Source organism: Castor canadensis, chromosome 1 (assembly GCF_047511655.1).
Source record: "Castor canadensis chromosome 1, mCasCan1.hap1v2, whole genome shotgun sequence".
In the NCBI taxonomy this organism is placed as follows: domain Eukaryota; kingdom Metazoa; phylum Chordata; class Mammalia; order Rodentia; family Castoridae; genus Castor; species Castor canadensis.
Window position 1 is genome coordinate 181,714,165 of NC_133386.1, and position 18,910 is coordinate 181,733,074.

Genomic DNA, 18,910 nt, shown 5'->3' on the forward strand with positions numbered 1-18,910 from the left:
GGGTCAGTGTGACCAATTGGCAGTGGAGATTTGCAGGTAGGACTACAAACTAAAAGTTCGCTTGGCCTTTTTGCCCTGTCCTGCAATTCTCAAGTGGCCAGAGAAGCAGTGACATTTGGGCAGAGGCTCTATGACCCAGCAAGGCTGAGGCCCTGGCCTTGGCAGACCATGCTGTGAGAGAACCTAATATGAAAAACATGCCATGGAAGATCCAGGCTTAACCCTCTGATGGGGAGAGAATACCACAAGGAAACCAGAGCCAAACTTTGCAGGGGTGGAGGGAACAAAAGCAACCAAAGGAATCTGAAGGTGTCAACCACGGGAAGGTCCCAAGTCTTAGAATGTGAGAGGCTAACTTGGGAGTGTCTGGATGCAAAAAAGGGGTGCTCTGCTGAAAATGCAACTGAGGTGTTGAGTGAGGGGAGTACTGGAAAAGTCCTGGAATGAAGGAGACACTAGGGGACCTAGAAGCCAAGGGCAGGACCCAGTTAACTAGGAACTGTAGCTGTTCAGAACTGAAGGGAAGCTTGGATCACCCTCTAGAGAGGGTCCTGGGTGGGGATGGGGGCTCCCAAAAGGGACAGGAATCCCAGTGTGGGAAGCGGGATGTTCCCAGCTACTGGTGACAACATATTGCTATTACATTTCATCCTCGTCACAACCATGGGAGGCATCATTACATTACTGTCCCCGTTTCACAGGTGGTAAAATCGAACCTCAGAGCTGTCAAGTCACTAACACAAGACCCACTGCCTATCCACTTGTAGAGCCAGGCTGTGACTTCACACCACCTGCCCTCCAAACCTGTCTGCTCTTGGAATCCACTCACACCCTCTCTCCTTTCTCCTTTTCCTTCCCAACCCTCCTTTCCCACCACGCCGCCTTTGTCTCGGCTGTGGGGGACCAAATATGGACTTGGAGAACAGGGTCTGGCCATTAGTTAACCTGATACTCTGGTGCTAGGTCCACCTCTAGGAGAGAAGCCCACGCTTGCAACTGGGGGCTTTGCGGGGTAGGGCAGAGTCCTTGTGAGGTTTAGGGCGGGGCGGGGCAAACCCAGGGTCGCGGGGGCCGAGGCTTCAGCACCTTGGAGAGCACCACTGCGGGGGCGGGGCCAGGGGCGGGGCCACGAGACCCCGGCCGGGCCCGGGGGCGCGCGCGGGGCGCTCTCGGCGGGCTCGCGAGCGGTGCGCGGACCGGAGCCGCGCCCGCCCCAGCCCAAGCCCCGCGGCGGCGGCGGCGGCCTCCTCGCCGCGCCTCCGCCTCCCTCGCCGCCGCCGCGCCGCGCTCCGCCCGGATGGCCAGGGCTGTGCCCGGGAATGGCGGAGCGAGAGAGCGGCGGCCTGGGCGGGGGGGCCGCGTCCCCGCCCGCCGCCTCCCCGTTCCTGGGGCTGCACATCGCGTCGCCTCCCAATTTCAGGTGAGAATCCCTGGCCGCGAGCGCCCCACCCTTCGGCCCGGACAGCTGCCCGTGCTGCCCTCCGCCCCCAGAGCCTCGGGATCCCGGGCCCGAGCCGGGGGCGTGGGGTGGGGTCTCTTCCCAGGACAGAGTCCTCCCCGCCGCGCGCAGCCTCCCGTCCACACTGCCGCCGCATGGTCCTGATGCAGCTCCCTCCGCCATTCCACGTCCCGGGTGCGAGGCTCTGAGCTGGAACTGGAGGAGGGGGTGCAAGGCTGCCTTCTCCCCTTCTCCGGCCAGGTCTGGGGTCTGGTAGAGGTCCCCGGGGGAGGCAGGCGAGCAGGCAAGCTCGCCCGGGCTTTGCCCTGCCCCCTCACAAGGTTTCTGGCTAGAGATGGGAGCTGGGGTGGCTCTCGGGTCCCAGTTTCGTGAGGTAACCGACAACCTTGGTGCTGGAAGGAGGGAGTCGAGTCGTGGGCCCCTCCCCCAGCCGTGCCTGGCCAGATGGGACCAGTTGCTAGGCCGGCATGGCCAGGATTCTCTGGATTTGGGCAGAGCACACCTGGTCGGGTGTCTCTCAGGGTAGATGCAGAAGGGTTAGCCTCAAGCAAGGGATCCGAAGCCGAGCTGTGAGAGGGGGCGTCTACCGAGGAGTGGCCAGTGACATATGGGGGTGGGGTCCCCTGCTGGGGTAAGTACTCAAGACCCTGACTTTAGTGCCCCTTCCACCCCACCCTCAATGTGGTGTTTGGCTAGGTGGATTTCAGAGCCTGGATAGGGGAGGAATGACTGTCCTCTTCCATAATCCACCCCCCCCCCAATTGGTGAGGAGAAGAGTGGAGGTGTCACTGTTCCAGAGCCTAGAAGGAAGCTGAGACATACCCCATTGTTCCCCCATCTCAGGAGCTGGCGCCTTTCCCTCTCCTGGGGCCCCTTCCCCAGCCAGGCCCCAGCTGGGCTCTGGCGCCAGCCCCTCCTCTGATCAAGGAGTCCAGTGGCTTACTCGCAGGCCCTCAGGTGGGCCGGGACCCCTGGGAATCTCTAATGGCACCATCAGGCCCAGGAAACCTCCCCCAGGCCAGCCCTAGGCCCAGAGAAGAGGGTCAGAGGTAGGCTTCAAGCCTGAAGACTGGACAGTCTCAGCCTCCCAATAGTGCTTTAGATGCCCCCAGCAGGGCACACGCTGTGTGTGTCTTCTTGCCCAGCGGCCTCTGCAGGGAAAGAGCATCAAGGTGAGGGACCTGGGTTCAAATTCTAGCACTACCACTTCCTCACTGAGTGATCCAGGCAGCTTTTTGTCCTCTCTGGTCTCATTTGTTAAATGGGCTTATTAATATTGATTCCTGTCTGGAAAGGAGACAGTGCCTAAGTAACTGTTCAGCCCTCTGTGCTGGCGCGTGTCTGTACAGCTCAGGGCTGTCACAGCATTTCCATGCTGCCTCACTTAACCCTCACAGCCACCCTGAAGGTGCATATGGATCTCCCCTCTGTAGAGGTGAGGCAAAGAAGGTTGGGGAAGGCAGGGGACTTGCCTGAGGACCCTGAGAAAGACCAAGGCTGGGTCTGGAATGGACCTAGGCCTGTGCCTGCTCAGTCCACTGTCCCTCTAGGCCCAGCCTCTGGCCCTGGGCACACCTCCTTCCCCCCTGCCCTCTAGCAGGCCATTATCATACAGGGTTACTGAGAGGAACTGAGCCGAGATAGGCACACCAACCAAGGAATGTATGGGCCAGTCTGGCTCAGGCAGGACGAGGGCTGCAATAGGCTAAAAGGCAATAGTCTAGAAGGCTGAGGCGTAGGCCAACTCCAGGACACTGTGGCAATAATAAGGGACAGTGTCTACAGCCCTGCATGGCCTGCCCTGCCTCCCGCAGCAGCCCCCACTGCCTTTTCTCTTGTTCTGCCTCCTGCAGCCCCTGGCCCAGCTCCATTTAACCCTGAGCAATTGTGCTCTCTTGGGGCTCTTTGGTAGGGTTGTGGACACAACTGGCCTGGAAACCCGCCATGTTTAGCTCTGTGCCCCAGCCTGGGCACTTAACCTTTCTGAATCTTCATTTCTTCTTCAGTGTGCCAGCGTTAGCCCCTGATGAAGACTCAAACGAGACATCACATGTTGAGTGTTTCTAGGGTTGTGTGTGTGTGTGTGTGTGTGTGTGTGCAGATGCACGCACCCAGGCCCTGACTACCACTGTCAGCTCCAAGAAGGTATGGGGTCCATGCTAGAACCTTGGTATCTGCGCTGCTCAGCCTAGACTAGGTGCTCAATTATGCCTTACTTGTTTATTATTTAATTAAGGATAAATTGGGTGCTGACCTGCTAGAGAACACAGAGGAATGGTAGCTGTCACTGACCTGTGGGAGGTGCTCGATCTGCAGGTACCCAGTTAAGAGCTTTCTGTGTGCAAGAGCTTCCCCCTCCCCACCCAGCATGTGAACAGAATGTTATCACTCATGCTTTTCAGGGGAAGAAACTGAGTCTTTCAGAGCTTAGGTTAAGTGGCGGAGCTGGGATTTGAACCAGGCAGTCTGATGTCAGAGCTACCTCCAAAAGACAGAACCCTGGAATATTGGAGGAGCTTTGTGGAGGGGCTAGCATGGCATGGACAGGACAGAGCGTCTGTTTGTTGGTTGTGGGGTTATGTAAATATGTGATTTCTTTTTTCTGATGATAGAAAGGTTCCATGTGGTTACTAGTGGTCACAGCTGGGTATGGGGTGGGATGAGAGATTTTCACTTTTATTTTTACATACTCTGTAATATTTGACTTTGTAAATTTATGGTGAGCATGTATATAGGTTACTTGTGTAACTTACAAAATAATAAAAGGAAATTTGAAATCAAAGTGATACATGTTCATGACAAAGAAAACTATCAAAGAGGATTTATACAATGATAGATACACTGGCACAGGTGGGTGGCAGGGACAGGGGACAGTCATCCCATGTGGGAATACCAGCAGGACAAAGGAGTGTTCATGGGAAGTAAAATGAGCTCCCTGACTTGGGTGTGTGGGAGTCATGGATTCCAGAGAACTTAGAAACCAGCTCATAGGAGCTAGGGGTGCAGCTCAGTGATAGAGCCTTTGTCTAGCATGTGTGAGGCTCTGGATTCCATCCCCAGCACTGCAAAAAATGAAAAGAAGAACTCAATTCATCCAACTAACCACCTTTTACTCAGAAACAAGAGAGAGCCAGTAATTTTCCCAAGAGCACACAGTAAGTTAGTGGCAAAGCTAGGACAGCGCTCACGCCCAGACTCCCTGGACGGTTTCTGTGTTTATCTCTTTGCGGCACTGGACACACGTGGTTGCTCCTTCCTTCACTCACAAATATTTATACTTTGCCAGGCTCACCAGGGGGGTATGCAGAGGTCCTAGGGTAGTGCGATCTTTACGTAGATGACAGTATAGAGGGGAGACAGGCAGAACAGAGCCTACCAGATAGACTGAGTATGAAGGTAATGCAGGTCCAGGGCTACCAAAGAGGACCAGGAAAGACTCACCAGAGGAAGGGACAGGCCTTGTGGCCTGGTGGACAGGAGGAATCACCAGAGGAGGCCACAGCATGCCGGAAGGGCTGGGGAGCAGGAGGGCGGGCTGATGACACCCTGATCAACAGTGTGTGGAGAGCAAAGTCACACAGAAACTTGTAGGACGTGTTAGGACGCTGGCCTCTTCACTGACAAGCAGTGGGGTCAGGCAGGAAACAAGTGCATTGCGAGGATATTCTGTAAGATCACTGTGGTTGGTGGGCAGAGTGTGGACAAGGAGACAGGGTGATCAGCTGGCCATCCTTCGGGCGACAATGAGGGCTGTGGACAGGAACTAAGAATGGTCTAGGGGATTGGGTCTGGTCTGCAGGGTGGAGGAGAGGCAGCAGTGATCACGTAGGTGCTGGGACTCCCTGGGGGTAGGAGATAGAGGGTGGACAGGCAGAGTGGTCAGATCACATGGACACTTGCTGGATTTTGACCAGGGGTCTTTGGGACCGAGTTGGAGGAGTCAAGCAGGCAGTTATTTGAGGTCTGGCACTCTGGGAGGCAGGCAAGACTGGGCTGCAGCCAGTCTAATCCCTGGGAGTATTGGCACATAGAGATGGCTGCTGTCACTTCAGAGAGAACCTCCCCTCCTAGGAGAGGGAGCAGAGGGAGAAGGGAGGCCTGTAGCCAAGCTGAGACCACCAGCCCCCCATGCTTTGATGGAGGTGGGAGGCAAAATAGCCAGGGCTGCTCCTGGCCTGGCTCCTGGCAGAGGAGGCTGATTTGCCTCACATGTAGTCGGGGCAGGATTTCAACCCCAGTTCTCTGACGTCTCTGGATTCTTGGGATGGGCCACAACCGAATTTTGACCTGAGCCCCAAAGGTTCCCACAAATTAGGGGTCCGCACCATTCCTACTCAAGGGGCCTTACCCATTCTAGAATACCACCTCTGTTCCCTGGCCGGCTTGTATTTATTCAGAAGTCTGCGGGCGTGTCTACTGGGTGCTGGTCCTGTCCTGTCACTGGAGACACAAGTAAGGAGTGCATGACTGCTGCTCTTACCAAGTATCTGTGACATGCTGGCTTAGTGCCTGTTTTGGAGTGAACGTAGAGAGTCAGCTCCAAGGTCTGGCCCTGCCCTCAGGAAACAGGCAGCCCCAGGAGAGGGCAGGAGGCCCCAGCTAGGGACTGAGAGCCTGGTGCTGGGTTGGTGGGGGCCAATACCAGAAGTCTGCCCAGGACAGCAAAGGAGAAAGGTCCTCCCAGATTCCATCACATCACACAACCACGTGTCCACGTTTATGTGTCTTCCTGTGGGAAGACATAGGCCACGTGTTCTGCCGTTCTGCTCGTTCTGTTCATTGCCATTTCCACATTAAGACACAGATTCTGTAATTTTCCTTCCAGAAGATGCATGGCATTCCATCCACTGGGAATGGGCCGTAGCCCTGTTCTGGCCCATGTGGGTCACCACTGCCATCCCCACTCAGGGGGGTCACACAGCCTGTGTGTAGAGGACCGTGCCCTCAGAGTGGTTTTCCAAAGTCCAATGGCTGCTGACCCATCTTGCCACCTAGTGCACCAAGATGTTTGGACAAACCAAACACATCTTAGCATCAAGCGAGGGTGTCCCTTGGGACTCGTTTCTTGGTCTGCATTCAGTTTTCACTAAAGATGGTGTCAGGAATAAATCCAGCCTGACTGGCAGTGGGGAAAAGAGGGTCCTGAAGGTGAGGCCAGGCCTGGCTCACTTCACCCCACCATTTCAGCCAGCTTTCCAGAGGCCCAACCAACCGATCCCAGACTCTCAGGTATGGGTGAAGACACAGGAAATTGAGTCCCGTGGAGACCGACTTAGAGATTTGTGAGGCAAAAATCTAGAAAGGTGCAGAACACTCATGGTTCATTCACTCAACATTTACTAGGTACTTATTAGACACTGCACTCATTGATGGAGAAAGACACAATCCCACTCGTGCAGTCCAACTGCTTCCCCGGGAGACCACCACCAGCCTACCACTGGTCACATGACCCAAAGGAAAAATTAGTCATAGGCTGCCAGTTGGAAGGCAGCTCCGTTCAGAACTCAGGGCTGCAGAGCGCCCTGGATCGCTGGACCATAGGGGCCGTCTGCATCATGGCTGGGACCTATGGTCTCTCAGCTGGCGTCCTTACCACGTAAAGCACAGCCAGGACTCAAAGGCTCTGGGTGCCACACTCCTGCCTCCTGCTGGCCTTGCTCAGCGAAAGCGCAGCCACATGTACTTTAAACTCGGCCTATTCTTGGCTTGAAATAGTAATTAGGAAGGACTGGGACTGTTGTCAGGGAAGCAAAGACGACAGGGAAATGTGACAGCATGAGGCATGAAAACCACATGAGAATATGCAAGAGGCCCAGGCCTAGGGTGGGGTGCAGGGGTTGAGGTATAGCTTGCCCCCTGCTGGGGACAGAGAGAGGGGGGAAGGTCAATGCAGGAGGAGAGGCTGTGGATGTGAAGATAGAGACCAAACTCAGAGTCACCAAGTGTTAATACGGCAGTTGTCCACCAGAATGTCTGACTGATTGACAGCAGTGCTCCAAGGGGGGCTGCAGAAGTCCCTAGGCCCAGGGCGAGGGCTGCAGCCTCCCAGAGCTCTGTGATTGAGCCAGGTGGCCCTCTGTGCTCAGGACTCGTTTCTGAGAAGAGAGTGTATTAAGCAAGGTCAGGAGGGAAGCTCCTTCCCTTCTTTTTCCTCCCTTCCCTCTATCTTTTCCTGCCTCCATCTTTCAGTCCCTACTGTTGGCCTGTGAGCCCAGAGGGGCCAAGGGTCTTTGCTCCATGAAGGGTCTTGCAGGGTCTGGCTGGAGATCCAGACCATGTGGTGCCAAGAGAAGAGGGGGGAGAGGGCAGGGTTCTGGGTGAGGGTGACTTGTGAAGGGGACTCCTTGGCTGGTCCTTCCCCCTAGTCCTTGGTAGTGACCTGCCAGCACTCCGCATCTCAGAGTTTACTGCATTCTGTTCATCCGCACAGTGTCAAGGTGGAAGACAGCGCATGGCTTCATTTTGGGCAATGCAGGCCCAAGCACCTGAGCCTTCGTGCCTCCAAGTGTGAAATGGGAGGCCCAGAACCCTCTCCCAAGGTTGAGAGGAGATGCCCAGCAGCAGTGTGGAAGTAAGAGCCAGGATTTGCTCTCAGGCCACCTGCTTCCAGGCTTGACGTGGGGTCTTCCTGCTGTCTAGCCCTGCTTAGGAAGGCACCCCAAACTAAGATAAGGGCACTGGCAGCAAGGTGATTAACAGATTCAACAGGTTTTCACCCCAGGTGGCTGCTGTCCCTTGGGAAAGGGGCAAGGGAGAGCACCTTCCTCACCCCAGAGGAGCCAGGAATCAAGCGCAGTCTACCTGGCCCCCAGCCTAGAGCTCTTCCCATCACTGTCCAGTGAGCCCAATTCCCTTGTCTACAAAGGACAATTCCCCTGGCCCTGCTCCAGCCAGTCCTGTTGTTCAAGAGACTGGCATGTCCTGCACTGCAGATGTACACCTCCTGCTCCAGGCCACACTAGACCCTGTGGGCCTTCCTCCCACCCCTCTGGAGGCTGAAGACATCCTTTAACAAACACCTGGTCAGCATGTATTGAGCATCCAGTGTTTGCAGGATACCCTCACCAGCTCTGCCCTCCAGGGAACTATCTGGTCTAGCCAGGAGCTTGTAGGAAGAGGACACATATTGAACGGGGTAAGGTGTCTGATGGAGACTTGGTCTTGTTGGCTTCACCATTACTGACTCACATCCAGGCAGAAGGTGACTCCAACCACATGAAAGGGAGGGCCAGGAGGGCTTTCTGGAGGAATGGGCTCCATGGAGTATTTCTCTGGCATTTTGAGGGCTTACCATGTACTGTAGCCTGTGCCTTCCCTCGAGGACACGAAGCAGTAACACATGGTTACACGTGGAGCTGGGGCCTTGAATGCCACACATAGGAATCTTCATAGTGCTGATAGTGCGGACGTGAGGAGACTGAGGCAGGTGGGCAGTGGTCCAGCAGGGTTGGGCAGTGAGGAGGCACAGATATGCCCAGGCTCACCAGTAGAGCAGGAACATCAGAGGACACCTGTCAGATGTTTGTCAAAAGATGCCCAATGGTCTCCAGGCTCCCTGAGGCCGGCTGAATCCCAAGGACTCCTTTTGCACCATGGGCCTTGGTGACCTTCCAGGGAGCACTTAGTTTGTGCTGGCCTCAGGGTTCCTGTCCTAGGGCTGAGATGCCACCCACTTCTGGCTTCTAGACTGGCCTCCCCCCACTGGCCATGGGTGTCCTTGCACACCAGCTGGTGGTCACACCCTCCCATGGCCCTGGGGACCTATCACCTTTGGGCTGTAAGTCAGAAAAGGCTGAAGGAGCACTTTTCCCTTACCAGAATCCACTGGACTCTTTTCTCTTTAGGGGCCTCAGGCTCTGTGAAAGTCAGTCTGTTACCACCCAGCTCCATTTCAGCCCTGTGCCAAGGGGCCCAAACACTGACCTGGCCTTACCTGGGGCTCCTTCTGACCCACAGGCTCTTGATTCTGGGGAGGGAGCAGCCCAGTCCTGGGCCCATAGAAGACTCCCCAGTGATGTGTAGGGTCTGAGTCTGCAGCTGTGTGGATGAGGTGTCCATTCTTGGGAAGCTTTGGGAGACCCTTCATCTTCCACCTGGCATCTTGAGTGTGGCACTGGCCCTTTAAAGCAGATCAGGGGCTGGCTTTGGGGGGGAACATCTCAGATTCTGCCATCTGCTCACAAGCCTGGGCCAGGGAAGGGAATCACCCAGCCCCCAGTTAGGGGCATTGGAAGGGCAGGTGGAGCGGGTGGCATTGATTGCAGTAACCTGATCCCACGGGGGAGGCGGCATCTTCACAGCGCAACCAGGCTGCAGGAGGAAGCTGTCTGCAGCTGAGGGCTGGGCCGGGAAGAGCTGGGGCTGGGGCTGGGGCTGGGGCTGGAGCTGGGGCTGGGGTTCAGGTCGGCAGCTGCTGCCTCCTCTTTGGCCCATCTATTTTTAATGAGCTCCCCGGGCTTCTGCAGCGGGCAGGACGCAGAAAGACAGGCCCAGGCTGTGGAGGCTGGAGGCCCCAGCTCTGCTTTGAGCCCTGGCCCCCCCACCCTTCTGGGCATGAGAGGGCAGCCCTGGGGCCCTGCAGCCCCCTGGCTGGGCAGGGCTCTCCATGCAGCTGGTACTGAAGATGGATTCCAGCCCAGACAATGACAGCTGGTTGGAGGATCAGTGGGAGCGCTGGTAGGGGACCTGGGGGCTGATTGGGGACCGGGCACTGGTGGGGGAGGGGCAGTGAGTGATGGCACTCCAATGAACTCAAGGGTCCTTGTTCCACTTGAGGTGAAAGGCAAAGATGTGGGCCTCCTAGGTTCCCCTGGGAGCTTGGTCCCCCCACCTCCTGAGTGACCTTGGATGAGCAGGGTCCCTTGCTCTGTGCCTAATCTTCAGGTCAGTTTTTTGGAGAAAGGCCCAGGCATTCTCCCTGACTTTCTATTTGTCCCATCCACACCAAACCAAGTGGAGTGATGGGGGGAGGCGGGGGACAGGTGCAGGGGACAGGCAGGCACTGCAGTGACTGGGCCAGACCTGCACTCTGAGATGAGGTACAATACTGGGGCTCCAGAGGTGCCAGTTAGTTTGTTAGTGTTCCAGTGCTCTGTGTAGTCAGTCTCCTGGGGCCTCCAGCCCCAGCCTGGGCCTTACATCTGTTCAGGGTCTTTACACTAAACAAAAGATTGTGTGGCTGGAGGGATGAGACCTAGAACATAGCATGAGGGCATAGTTTTGGAATGGGCCCAGCCTAGATTTTCCCCTTGTTTGTTCCCAGGACCCAATGGGTACATCTTTCTGGGTGGGGGCATGGGGCACCCCTCTGAGGCTGCTGGGCTCCTCTGCCAGCACCTTGGGCCTTGTTACTGCGGACTGAACAGGCCCCTCTCCTCCTGGCGCACCTTGGAGTCTTTTCTCACCTCTGATTCTCTGTGGGCAAACTGGCCCTAGCATCTGCTTTGGCCCTGGAAGGCATTTCTCTGGCCTTTTGATTGGCAACAGGATAAGACTCCTAGCCAGGAGGGGCTGGAGGAACCCAGGGCCTCCACCTCCTCTGCCACCCTAGGAGGACTGCCTTTTGGCACAAGCTCCAAATTCTTTCACTTCCTGTTGGCCACCCCCTCCATTGGTGCAGATGAGCCCAGTCTTGCCCTCTGGGGCTGTCACCTGTCTTCCAGAGGCTGTCCCTTGGAAGAGATCCCTTAGCAGCCCCACTGGGTTATAACTTCAGCTTTCCTGTCCCCACCAGGCTCACCCATGACATCAGCCTGGAAGAGTTTGAGGATGAAGACCTTTCTGAGATCACCGATGAATGTGGCATCAGCCTGCAATGCAAAGACAGCCTGTCCCTCCGGGTAAGGGCTGGCTTGGGGGAGCCCCTGAGTAGGGTGGCAGGATGGGTAGGAACAGAAGTGAGGGCATCCCCACCCTCAGGAAGTGAAGTAACATGCAGGAAACATCCGGTACAATGCTTAGGTGCTCAATCAGCATTATTACTTTATTTTGCCTAATGTATCATTTTGTCAGGGCAGAGGCAGGAAGCAGTTCTTTGAAGTTCCCACAAGGAGAGAGGGCAGGAGGTCGTGAGATGTAGGACAGTGGCAGTGAGGGCCAGAGTTAAGGCCTTTTCAGGAGCAGTCTGGCAGAGGGCCTGAGGCAGCACAAATCTGGTGGAATCTGCAGTTCTTTGGGGAAGGAAATAGGAGCCAGGGCACTTTTGGAATAGCTCCCATGGCTGCCGATTGCCACTGCACCACACCAGCCGCACCACATGGGCCTCCCAGTCCCTCTCTGCCTTATACTGAGGGTTTGGCCCAGCATCGCTGTTGCTTTGGGCCCCGTCTTTGCCGTAGGAAGATGGTGCTCTCCTGTCCCTAAAGAACTGAATGCTGTCAGGAGATTCTCAGCAGCTGGGCACCTGGACTGGCTGGGCAGCTCCACTCTGCCTTCAGAACAGGAAGAAAGGGCCACCTGGCTGGGGCATGGACAACAGTGCACAGGGTCAGGTTTTAGAGCCCAAAGCTTCTCTCAGCCTCAGGGGGTAGGTAGCTAGATTTGGTGTTAGGGAAACCACAGTGTGAGATGGAGAGGGGGTGCTTGTCTCTAGGTTGACCTCTTGCTACTCCAAGCTTCTGAAAGCTCAGCCAGGCAGAAGGAAGCCGAGGGGAGAGGATAACGCTCCAGTTCCCACACCCCAACTCTCTGGCTAGGCCAGGAAGAGATGGAAGCAGAAGCCACTTATTTTGGACTCTGACACTACTCCCTCCCCCAACCAAAGTCTGCAGGAAGGTCTCCTGCAACTAGCCAGGGCCCTGATGCAGTACCAGCTAGGGGTGTACACAGGGGGCTGTAGTCAAGCTCCGGGGGGCTACCACACACACTTGGCAGTGACCTTAACTCCCTGGGCAGCTGGGAGGCAGTATTGGCCCAATCAACCAGTGAGAGATGGGTCGGGAGATCTGTCCAAGGCGCCAGGGAGTTAGTGGCAGAGCAGGAACTAGCAAGGAGCTCGGGACTGTCAGGCAGGTTAGCTGAGGTAAGATCCCAGATGGAGGGGCTTGGGACAGTGAGCTGAGAAGAACAGGCAGGGAGGGCGGGCGATGCCAGCCCTAGGCCCCCGGTGCCGCCCGCTTGCCCCTCCCCTTCAGCATCCCTCTTCTGGCCGCCGTCAGAACCCCCTGTCTGCACTGCGGCCCTCCGGCTAGCTCCCTCACGTGTCTGAGACTCAGTTTTCCTCAGTGGCCTCTTCAAATACTAATTGTCCCTCCATTCCCTGTGGGGCCCGAACTCCTTGGCTACCCCTGTGTCCCCATGGTAACAGCGGTGATTTCACTCTGGGCTCCGCTTACAACCCGGGTGAGGTCACCGGCCGTTGCCAAGGGAACGGGAAGGTGCAAGGAGGCGGGAGGGTGGGGAACCGTGGGAGAGGAGAGTTGTGGACCGTCAAAGACGCCGACGGGAGTGGAGGGAGGCGGCCTCGCATGGCGTGGCAGGGGGCGCGGGGAAAGAGCCCTCTGTCCCCAGCCCCTGCCCGGCTCCCTCTTATCCCCCCTCGCCACCGCGGCGGAATAGACTCGCCCAACGTGGGGCGGTGCGCGGCGGCCTTGGCCCCGCCCCTCCCGGCGCGACCCCGCCCCCTGACGCCCCTCCGTCCGCGCCGCGCAGCCCCCGCGAGCCGGGCTGCTGTCTGCGGGCGGTGGTGGCGGCGCCGGGAGCCGGCTGCAGGCGGAAATGCTGCAGATGGACCTGATCGACGCAGCGGGGGACACTCCTGGAGCCGAGGACGACGAGGAGGAGGACGATGAGGAGCGTGCGGCGCGGCGGCTGGGAGCGGGGCCGCCCCAGGCCGAGTCTGGTCAGGAGCCGGCGCCTCGCGGCCAGGGCCAGGGCACTGGCAGCGGGGACACGTACCGGCCCAAGCGGCCCACCACGCTCAACCTTTTCCCGCAGGTGCCCCGGTCTCAGGTGAGGCTCGAGCGGCGGGGTCGGAGCTGAGGGGGCCGGGAAGGTGGAGGGAGTACGCAGCGCCTCGCGGGCCTGGGCCGGCGCACGGTGGGCTGCTGCGCGGGGAGGGACTTGCAGGCCTCCGCGCCAGGGACGACAGGTCTTGCGCCCGGGAGGGCAGGAAGAGAGGTTCGCTCCTGGGGCGGGGGGCTCCGGGGGCTGGTAGATCTGTTCTGAGAGGGGCCGAGTCCACCTATCTGGGTGTGGAGCCTTGAGAAGGGTGGAAGGAGTGAAGGGGTTGTCAGGGACCATAGAAGGATTGGAGAGGCAGGGGATTGGGAGAACAGGGCTTTGGGGGAATTGGAAGGAGGTGGGCGCCTGGGGCTGTGGTAGGGTTCCTCTGTAGTTATGGGACTCCTGGTAAAGGTGGCCTGGAGAAAAGGGCATCCGAAATGGGAACTTGTGAGGGAGAGATGGGGGTGGGGGGCAGCAGCCTTTGAAATCCCAGCAGCTGGGAATTCCAGAAGGTAGGGGGAGTGATAGGGGATGGAGCTGCTTGGCCGAGTTGGGGGCCTAGGGCCCCTGTTGGGTGGCTGGATGCCAAGGAGAATTGAATGGAGTGGCCCTTTGTCTTCCAGGCCCAGTCTGGAGAGGTACAGGCAATAGCTCAGGGAGGTGGTGCCGCTGGTGGATCGTGCAGGGGCTGCAGGGAAGGGGTTGTTCCCTTTTCCCAGGATCCCCTGGCGGCTCAACTCATGAATGTGAGGGCTTTTAAGGGTGTTTCCAGGGGAGGAAGCCCAAGCAGTAGGGAGAGCCCTGTGCATGAGCCCCAGGGGGCTGAGAATGTGGGCTGGGCAGTTCCAGAAATCCAGGAAGGGCTGCTGACAACTACATCTGTCATTCCTCAGTCACGTGCAACTGGGGTGGGGAGGGGCGGTGAGGGTTATGGAGTCATCCTGTGGGTGATTCATCCCAGGCCCCCAGGCCAGCAGCTGGGGAGACCCTTCTGGTGCTTTTTTTCAGGCTAGGCTGTAGCTTCCCGAGCTCCATGGCAGGGAGGCAACCTGTTTTCCACTCAGGCTCGATTTGAGCATCTGTCATATATACCTTGAGTGTATGTGGCTGCAGGTCTGAGTGCTCTAAAGAGTTCCCACTTCTGCCCTCTGCCTCCTCCCCTCAGGCTGGCCATGGCAACCTGGGCGCAGGCTGATAAGAGTAGCTCCCTGAGCACTGGCCCAACTGCCTTGAGCGAGCAAGCCTGGGAGAGGGCTGTGACTTGCCATCCGTCTTACTGCCTGAGGAGGGTTGAGTGAGGCCCTTGGCAAAGGGAGATGGAGTGGGTACAGCACACAGCCTAGGGATGGCCTGATGGGGGCAGGGCCAGGGCCTCCCTGTGCCGGGCACTGCTGACCGCTTCTTCACAAGGGTCTTTTGTTCCCTGCACAGGACACACTGAATAATAATTCTCTAGGCAAAAAGCACAGTTGGCAGGATCGGGTGTCTCGATCATCCTCACCCCTGAAGACAGGTGAGTCAAGATCCTTTTCCTGACCCGACCGACCTCATTGCCAAGAGCAGATCTAGCAGTCTCTACTTGGCCCACTGCACCCTGTAGCTGGGGCTGAGGTTAGCTGTGATGAGAGCCAGTTGACTGGCCCCAGAGCCCACCAAGGGAAACTGTTCTGGCTTCTGTGTGGACAGCTGGGAGTGGAGGGATGGGGAGCCAGGGGTTTTGAATGGGGCCTCTGCCCTTAGCCCCGATCTGCCTGTCCTGTAGGGGAGCAGACGCCTCCACGCGAGCATATCTGCCTGAGTGATGAGTTGCCACCCCAGAGCAGCCCTGCCCCCACCAAGGATCGAGGCACCTCGACTGACAGCCCTTGTCGCCGCAGCACTGCCACCCAGATGGCACCTCCAGGTGGCCCCCCTGCTGCTGCACCTGGTGGCCGGGGCCATGCACACCGAGACCGAATCCACTACCAGGCAGACGTGAGGCTGGAGGCCACTGAAGAGATTTACCTGACCCCAGTGCAGAGGCCCCCAGATCCTGCAGAGCCCACCCCCGCCTTCTTGCCACCAGCTGAGAGCCGGATGTCAGTCAGTTCTGACCCTGACCCTGCCGCCTACCCCTCAACTACAGGGCGGCCGCACCCCTCCATCAGTGAGGAAGACGAGGGCTTCGACTGCTTGTCGTCCCCAGAACGTGCTGACCCACCAGGTGGGGGATGGCGGGGCAGTCTGGGAGAGCCACCGCCACCTCCTCGAGCCTCCCTGAGCTCAGACACCAGTGCCCTGTCCTACGACTCAGTCAAGTACACGCTGGTGGTGGACGAGCATGCGCAGCTGGAGCTGGTGAGCCTGCGGCCATGCTTCGGAGACTACAGTGATGAGAGCGACTCAGCCACTGTCTACGACAACTGTGCCTCTGCCTCCTCACCCTACGAGTCGGCCATTGGAGAGGAGTACGAGGAGGCCCCCAGGCCCCGGCCCTCCACCTGCCTGTCGGAGGACTCCACACCCGATGAGCCTGACGTCCACTTCTCCAAGAAGTTCCTGAACGTTTTCATGAGTGGCCGTTCTCGCTCCTCCAGTGAGTCAGCAAGGGGAGGGGGGCAAAAAGCACAGAGAGAGCCCATGAGGGGTTCCTGGGAGGCGGCCTCAGGCCCCTTCTGCTCTGCCTGGGAGTCAGGGCGGCACTCTGCCCGCCCCACACCTCAGTCCAAGCTGAGGCCACTCCTCCAGCCTGCCCTCACCTGCAGGTGCAGAGTCCTTCGGGCTGTTCTCCTGTGTCATCAACGGCGAGGAGCAGGAGCAAACCCATCGAGCCGTATTCAGGTGAGGCCACCCCTCCCTGCCTCTGCCATCGCCGTGGGTGACCAAACTGAACCCCTGCCATGAGCAGGGGCAAGTGTCAGAGCACGGTGATGAAGTACTTAGATGCCATGAGGAAGCCAGGTGCTCTGGGGCCCTGCCTACACATCCAACTCGCACCCCACCTCTCCTCCAGGTGGGGTGCTTGCTTCCCATGGCCTCACTTCCTCCCAGGGCTCTTGGTTCCTGGGTGGAAGATGTACTGTGTCTGAGTGACAAGAATCTGACCTAGGAGCCGGCGTGGTGCTAGGCACACACAGTGCTTTGCAAATGTTTATTGAATTAATGGTGCCACTGTGGCTACCCAGCCCCAGGAGGGCCTAGCTGGACAGGCCCTGGTGAAGAATTCCTCACGTGCCCTTGTTGGGGACAGGTTCGTGCCTCGGCATGAAGATGAACTTGAGCTAGAAGTGGACGACCCTCTGCTGGTGGAGCTGCAGGCTGAAGACTATTGGTACGAGGCCTACAACATGCGCACTGGCGCCCGAGGTGTCTTTCCCGCCTACTATGCCATCGAGGTCACCAAGGAGCCCGAGCACATGGCAGGTAATGTCCTTCTCCCTCCTGCTGTCAAAACCCAACTAGCTGCCAGGTGAGCATATGCCCCAGATCTCCACCAGTTGGTGTGGGGGTAGCAGGTGGCAAGTAGAGGTGATTTCAGGTTCATTTCATAGTTGAGAAAAGTGAGGCCCAGCCACGCAGAGACATCTGAGGATCATGGCACCCTCTGCTGGCTGAGTCACTCCACATGCCTCACCCTCCCTCCTTGGGTTGGCTCTGACCCACTCCTGCTGGCTCTGCCACACTTCGCTTCACACTTCTTTCCAGCCCTGGCCAAGAACAGTGACTGGGTGGACCAGTTCCGGGTGAAGTTCCTGGGTTCTGTCCAGGTTCCCTATCACAAGGGCAATGATGTCCTCTGTGCCGCTATGCAAAAGGTACCTGGGCCCATTACCGACATTGTTTATTGGGGAAATGGACACAAGGGTCTAGAGGCGGTAAAAGCCTTATGCCCAGCCCGGGGATAGGCGGGTTGAGTAGAGGAGCAGATGGAGCCTGACGTGGCCCTGTCCCTCACCCAGATTGCCACGACCCGCCGGCTTACCGTGCACTTTAACCCGCCCTCCAGTTGCATCCTTGAGATCAGCGTGCGGGGCGTGAAGATAGGTGTCAAGGCTGATGATGCCCAGGAGGCCAAGGTGACTTCCCGCTGACTGGCCCCTTCCCTGCCATGCCATGCATTTGCAATGATATGCGAGGATTTCCTGCCCCACCCCGCACACCGCATGACCCTCTGCTTCTCCTTCCTGTAGGGGAATAAGTGTAGCCACTTTTTCCAGCTAAAAAACATCTCTTTCTGTGGATACCATCCAAAGAACAACAAGTAAGTGGGAGAGACAGAGGTTGGGGGGACATTAGGTGGTGGTCAGCCATCATGGATGGGCTGAAGGTCCGAACCCCTGTCCCACAGACATCTGCCTTCCGACAGGTACTTTGGGTTTATCACCAAGCACCCTGCTGACCACCGGTTTGCCTGCCATGTCTTTGTGTCTGAAGACTCCACCAAAGCCCTGGCAGAGTCTGTGGGGTACGTATGTGTGCCTGGGGAGCTTACCCCAGTCTCAGGCCCCTAAGCTGCTTTCTCACGCTCAGTATAACCCCTCAGTCCTCCCCCAGCTGGAAGCCCATCTCCCCCAGTGCAGTGCCTGAAGGGAGCCGGGAGGGCCTAAGGAGCCCAGGCCCTGGCCTAGCTGCTGGCCCTTCCTTTAGCTGCCACCTTCCCCTCAAGGTGGCAGAAGAGCAGAGCTGAGCAAGGGCAACTTAGGAACCAGAGCCCTTTGGGGTCCTGAGGCTCCCACTTGAAAACCCCAGGACAGGTTGAGATACCGTCCCCTTCACCCGTGTACCCCCTGCCTTCCAGGCGGGCGTTTCAGCAGTTCTACAAGCAGTTTGTGGAGTACACCTGCCCCACTGAAGACATCTACCTGGAGTAGCAGTGCTGCCGCCCTCTGCATCCCCCAGGCTAGTGCCCGAACAGCTGCTACTGATGGGATGTGACACTGTCACCACCAGAGGACAGGAAAGGGGGGCTATTGGCCCAGGGTGGGGGGATGGGTTATGGGGAGAGGCAGATACAGTTTATTGTAATGTACAGGATTAGACTCATCTATGGAGGACAGAGTGGGCTGCCCAGGGATTGGGAGGGGGCAGGGTGCCAGGCCTCTGGCCGTGAAGGAAGCCGTTCTGGGAACAGAGGCTTTATCCAGTTCTGGGCCTTATTTCCCCTGCCAAGGGCCCTGGCTCTTGGCTCCTGCCTTGACAATGCCCATGCCACCTGCAAGTGCCCACCTTACCCCCATCCCTGGCTCCCACCAAGAGCTCTGAGCCCAGCCACCTCCCAAGGACTTTCCAGCAAGGAAATGGCAACAGGTGGCGGTGAAAGTCCCTGTCCTCAGCTGCCATCCATGGGGCCTCTAGATGACTCCCACCTCCAGCTGCACCGGCACACTGGCCCCAGCACTCCTCTGTAGGAGAAGGCTGCAGCAGGCCCTGCCCAGCAGGGAGAGGAGGCCTCCAGACTGGCTCCAGCCAGCCCTACCATGGTCTTGTCACCTGGCCTCAACTATTAAAGTGCCGTTTCCTGTCTGGACC

The 18,910-nt window shown here is 57.9% G+C and overlaps 1 protein-coding gene across 2 annotated transcripts; it reads left to right on the top strand.

Annotated features, from left to right (window-relative positions):
• Positions 1-1,269: 1,269 nt before the first annotated feature.
• Positions 1,270-18,908, top strand: Mapk8ip1 (mitogen-activated protein kinase 8 interacting protein 1). Of its 2 annotated transcripts, none has more exons than XM_020172375.2 (12): positions 1,270-1,420; positions 11,193-11,298; positions 13,109-13,408; positions 14,834-14,915; positions 15,165-15,977; positions 16,147-16,222; positions 16,632-16,804; positions 17,087-17,196; positions 17,341-17,457; positions 17,572-17,642; positions 17,748-17,846; positions 18,180-18,908. In XM_020172375.2, the coding sequence occupies exons 1-12, from the start codon at positions 1,320-1,322 to the stop codon at positions 18,250-18,252; spliced, it is 2,121 nt and encodes a 706-aa protein (XP_020027964.2). In that variant the 5' UTR covers positions 1,270-1,319; the 3' UTR covers positions 18,253-18,908. The 2 variants fall into 2 exon arrangements, with proteins under 2 accessions (XP_020027964.2, XP_073900780.1); XM_074044679.1 differs by lacking the exon at positions 1,270-1,420 and adding an exon at positions 9,866-10,135.
• The last annotated feature ends 2 nt before the right edge of the window (positions 18,909-18,910 follow it).

Excerpts from the sequence above, each read along its gene's own strand:
- Mapk8ip1 (XM_020172375.2), top strand. The coding sequence starts at position 1,320 with ATGGCGGAGCGAGAGAGCGGCGGCCTGGGCGGGGGGGCCGCGTCCCCG. Across the intron at positions 11,299-13,108 it reads AAGACAGCCTGTCCCTCCGG|CCCCCGCGAGCCGGGCTGCT; the intron begins GTAAGGGCTGGC and ends CGCGCCGCGCAG. Across the intron at positions 17,643-17,747 it reads TACCATCCAAAGAACAACAA|GTACTTTGGGTTTATCACCA; the intron begins GTAAGTGGGAGA and ends GCCTTCCGACAG.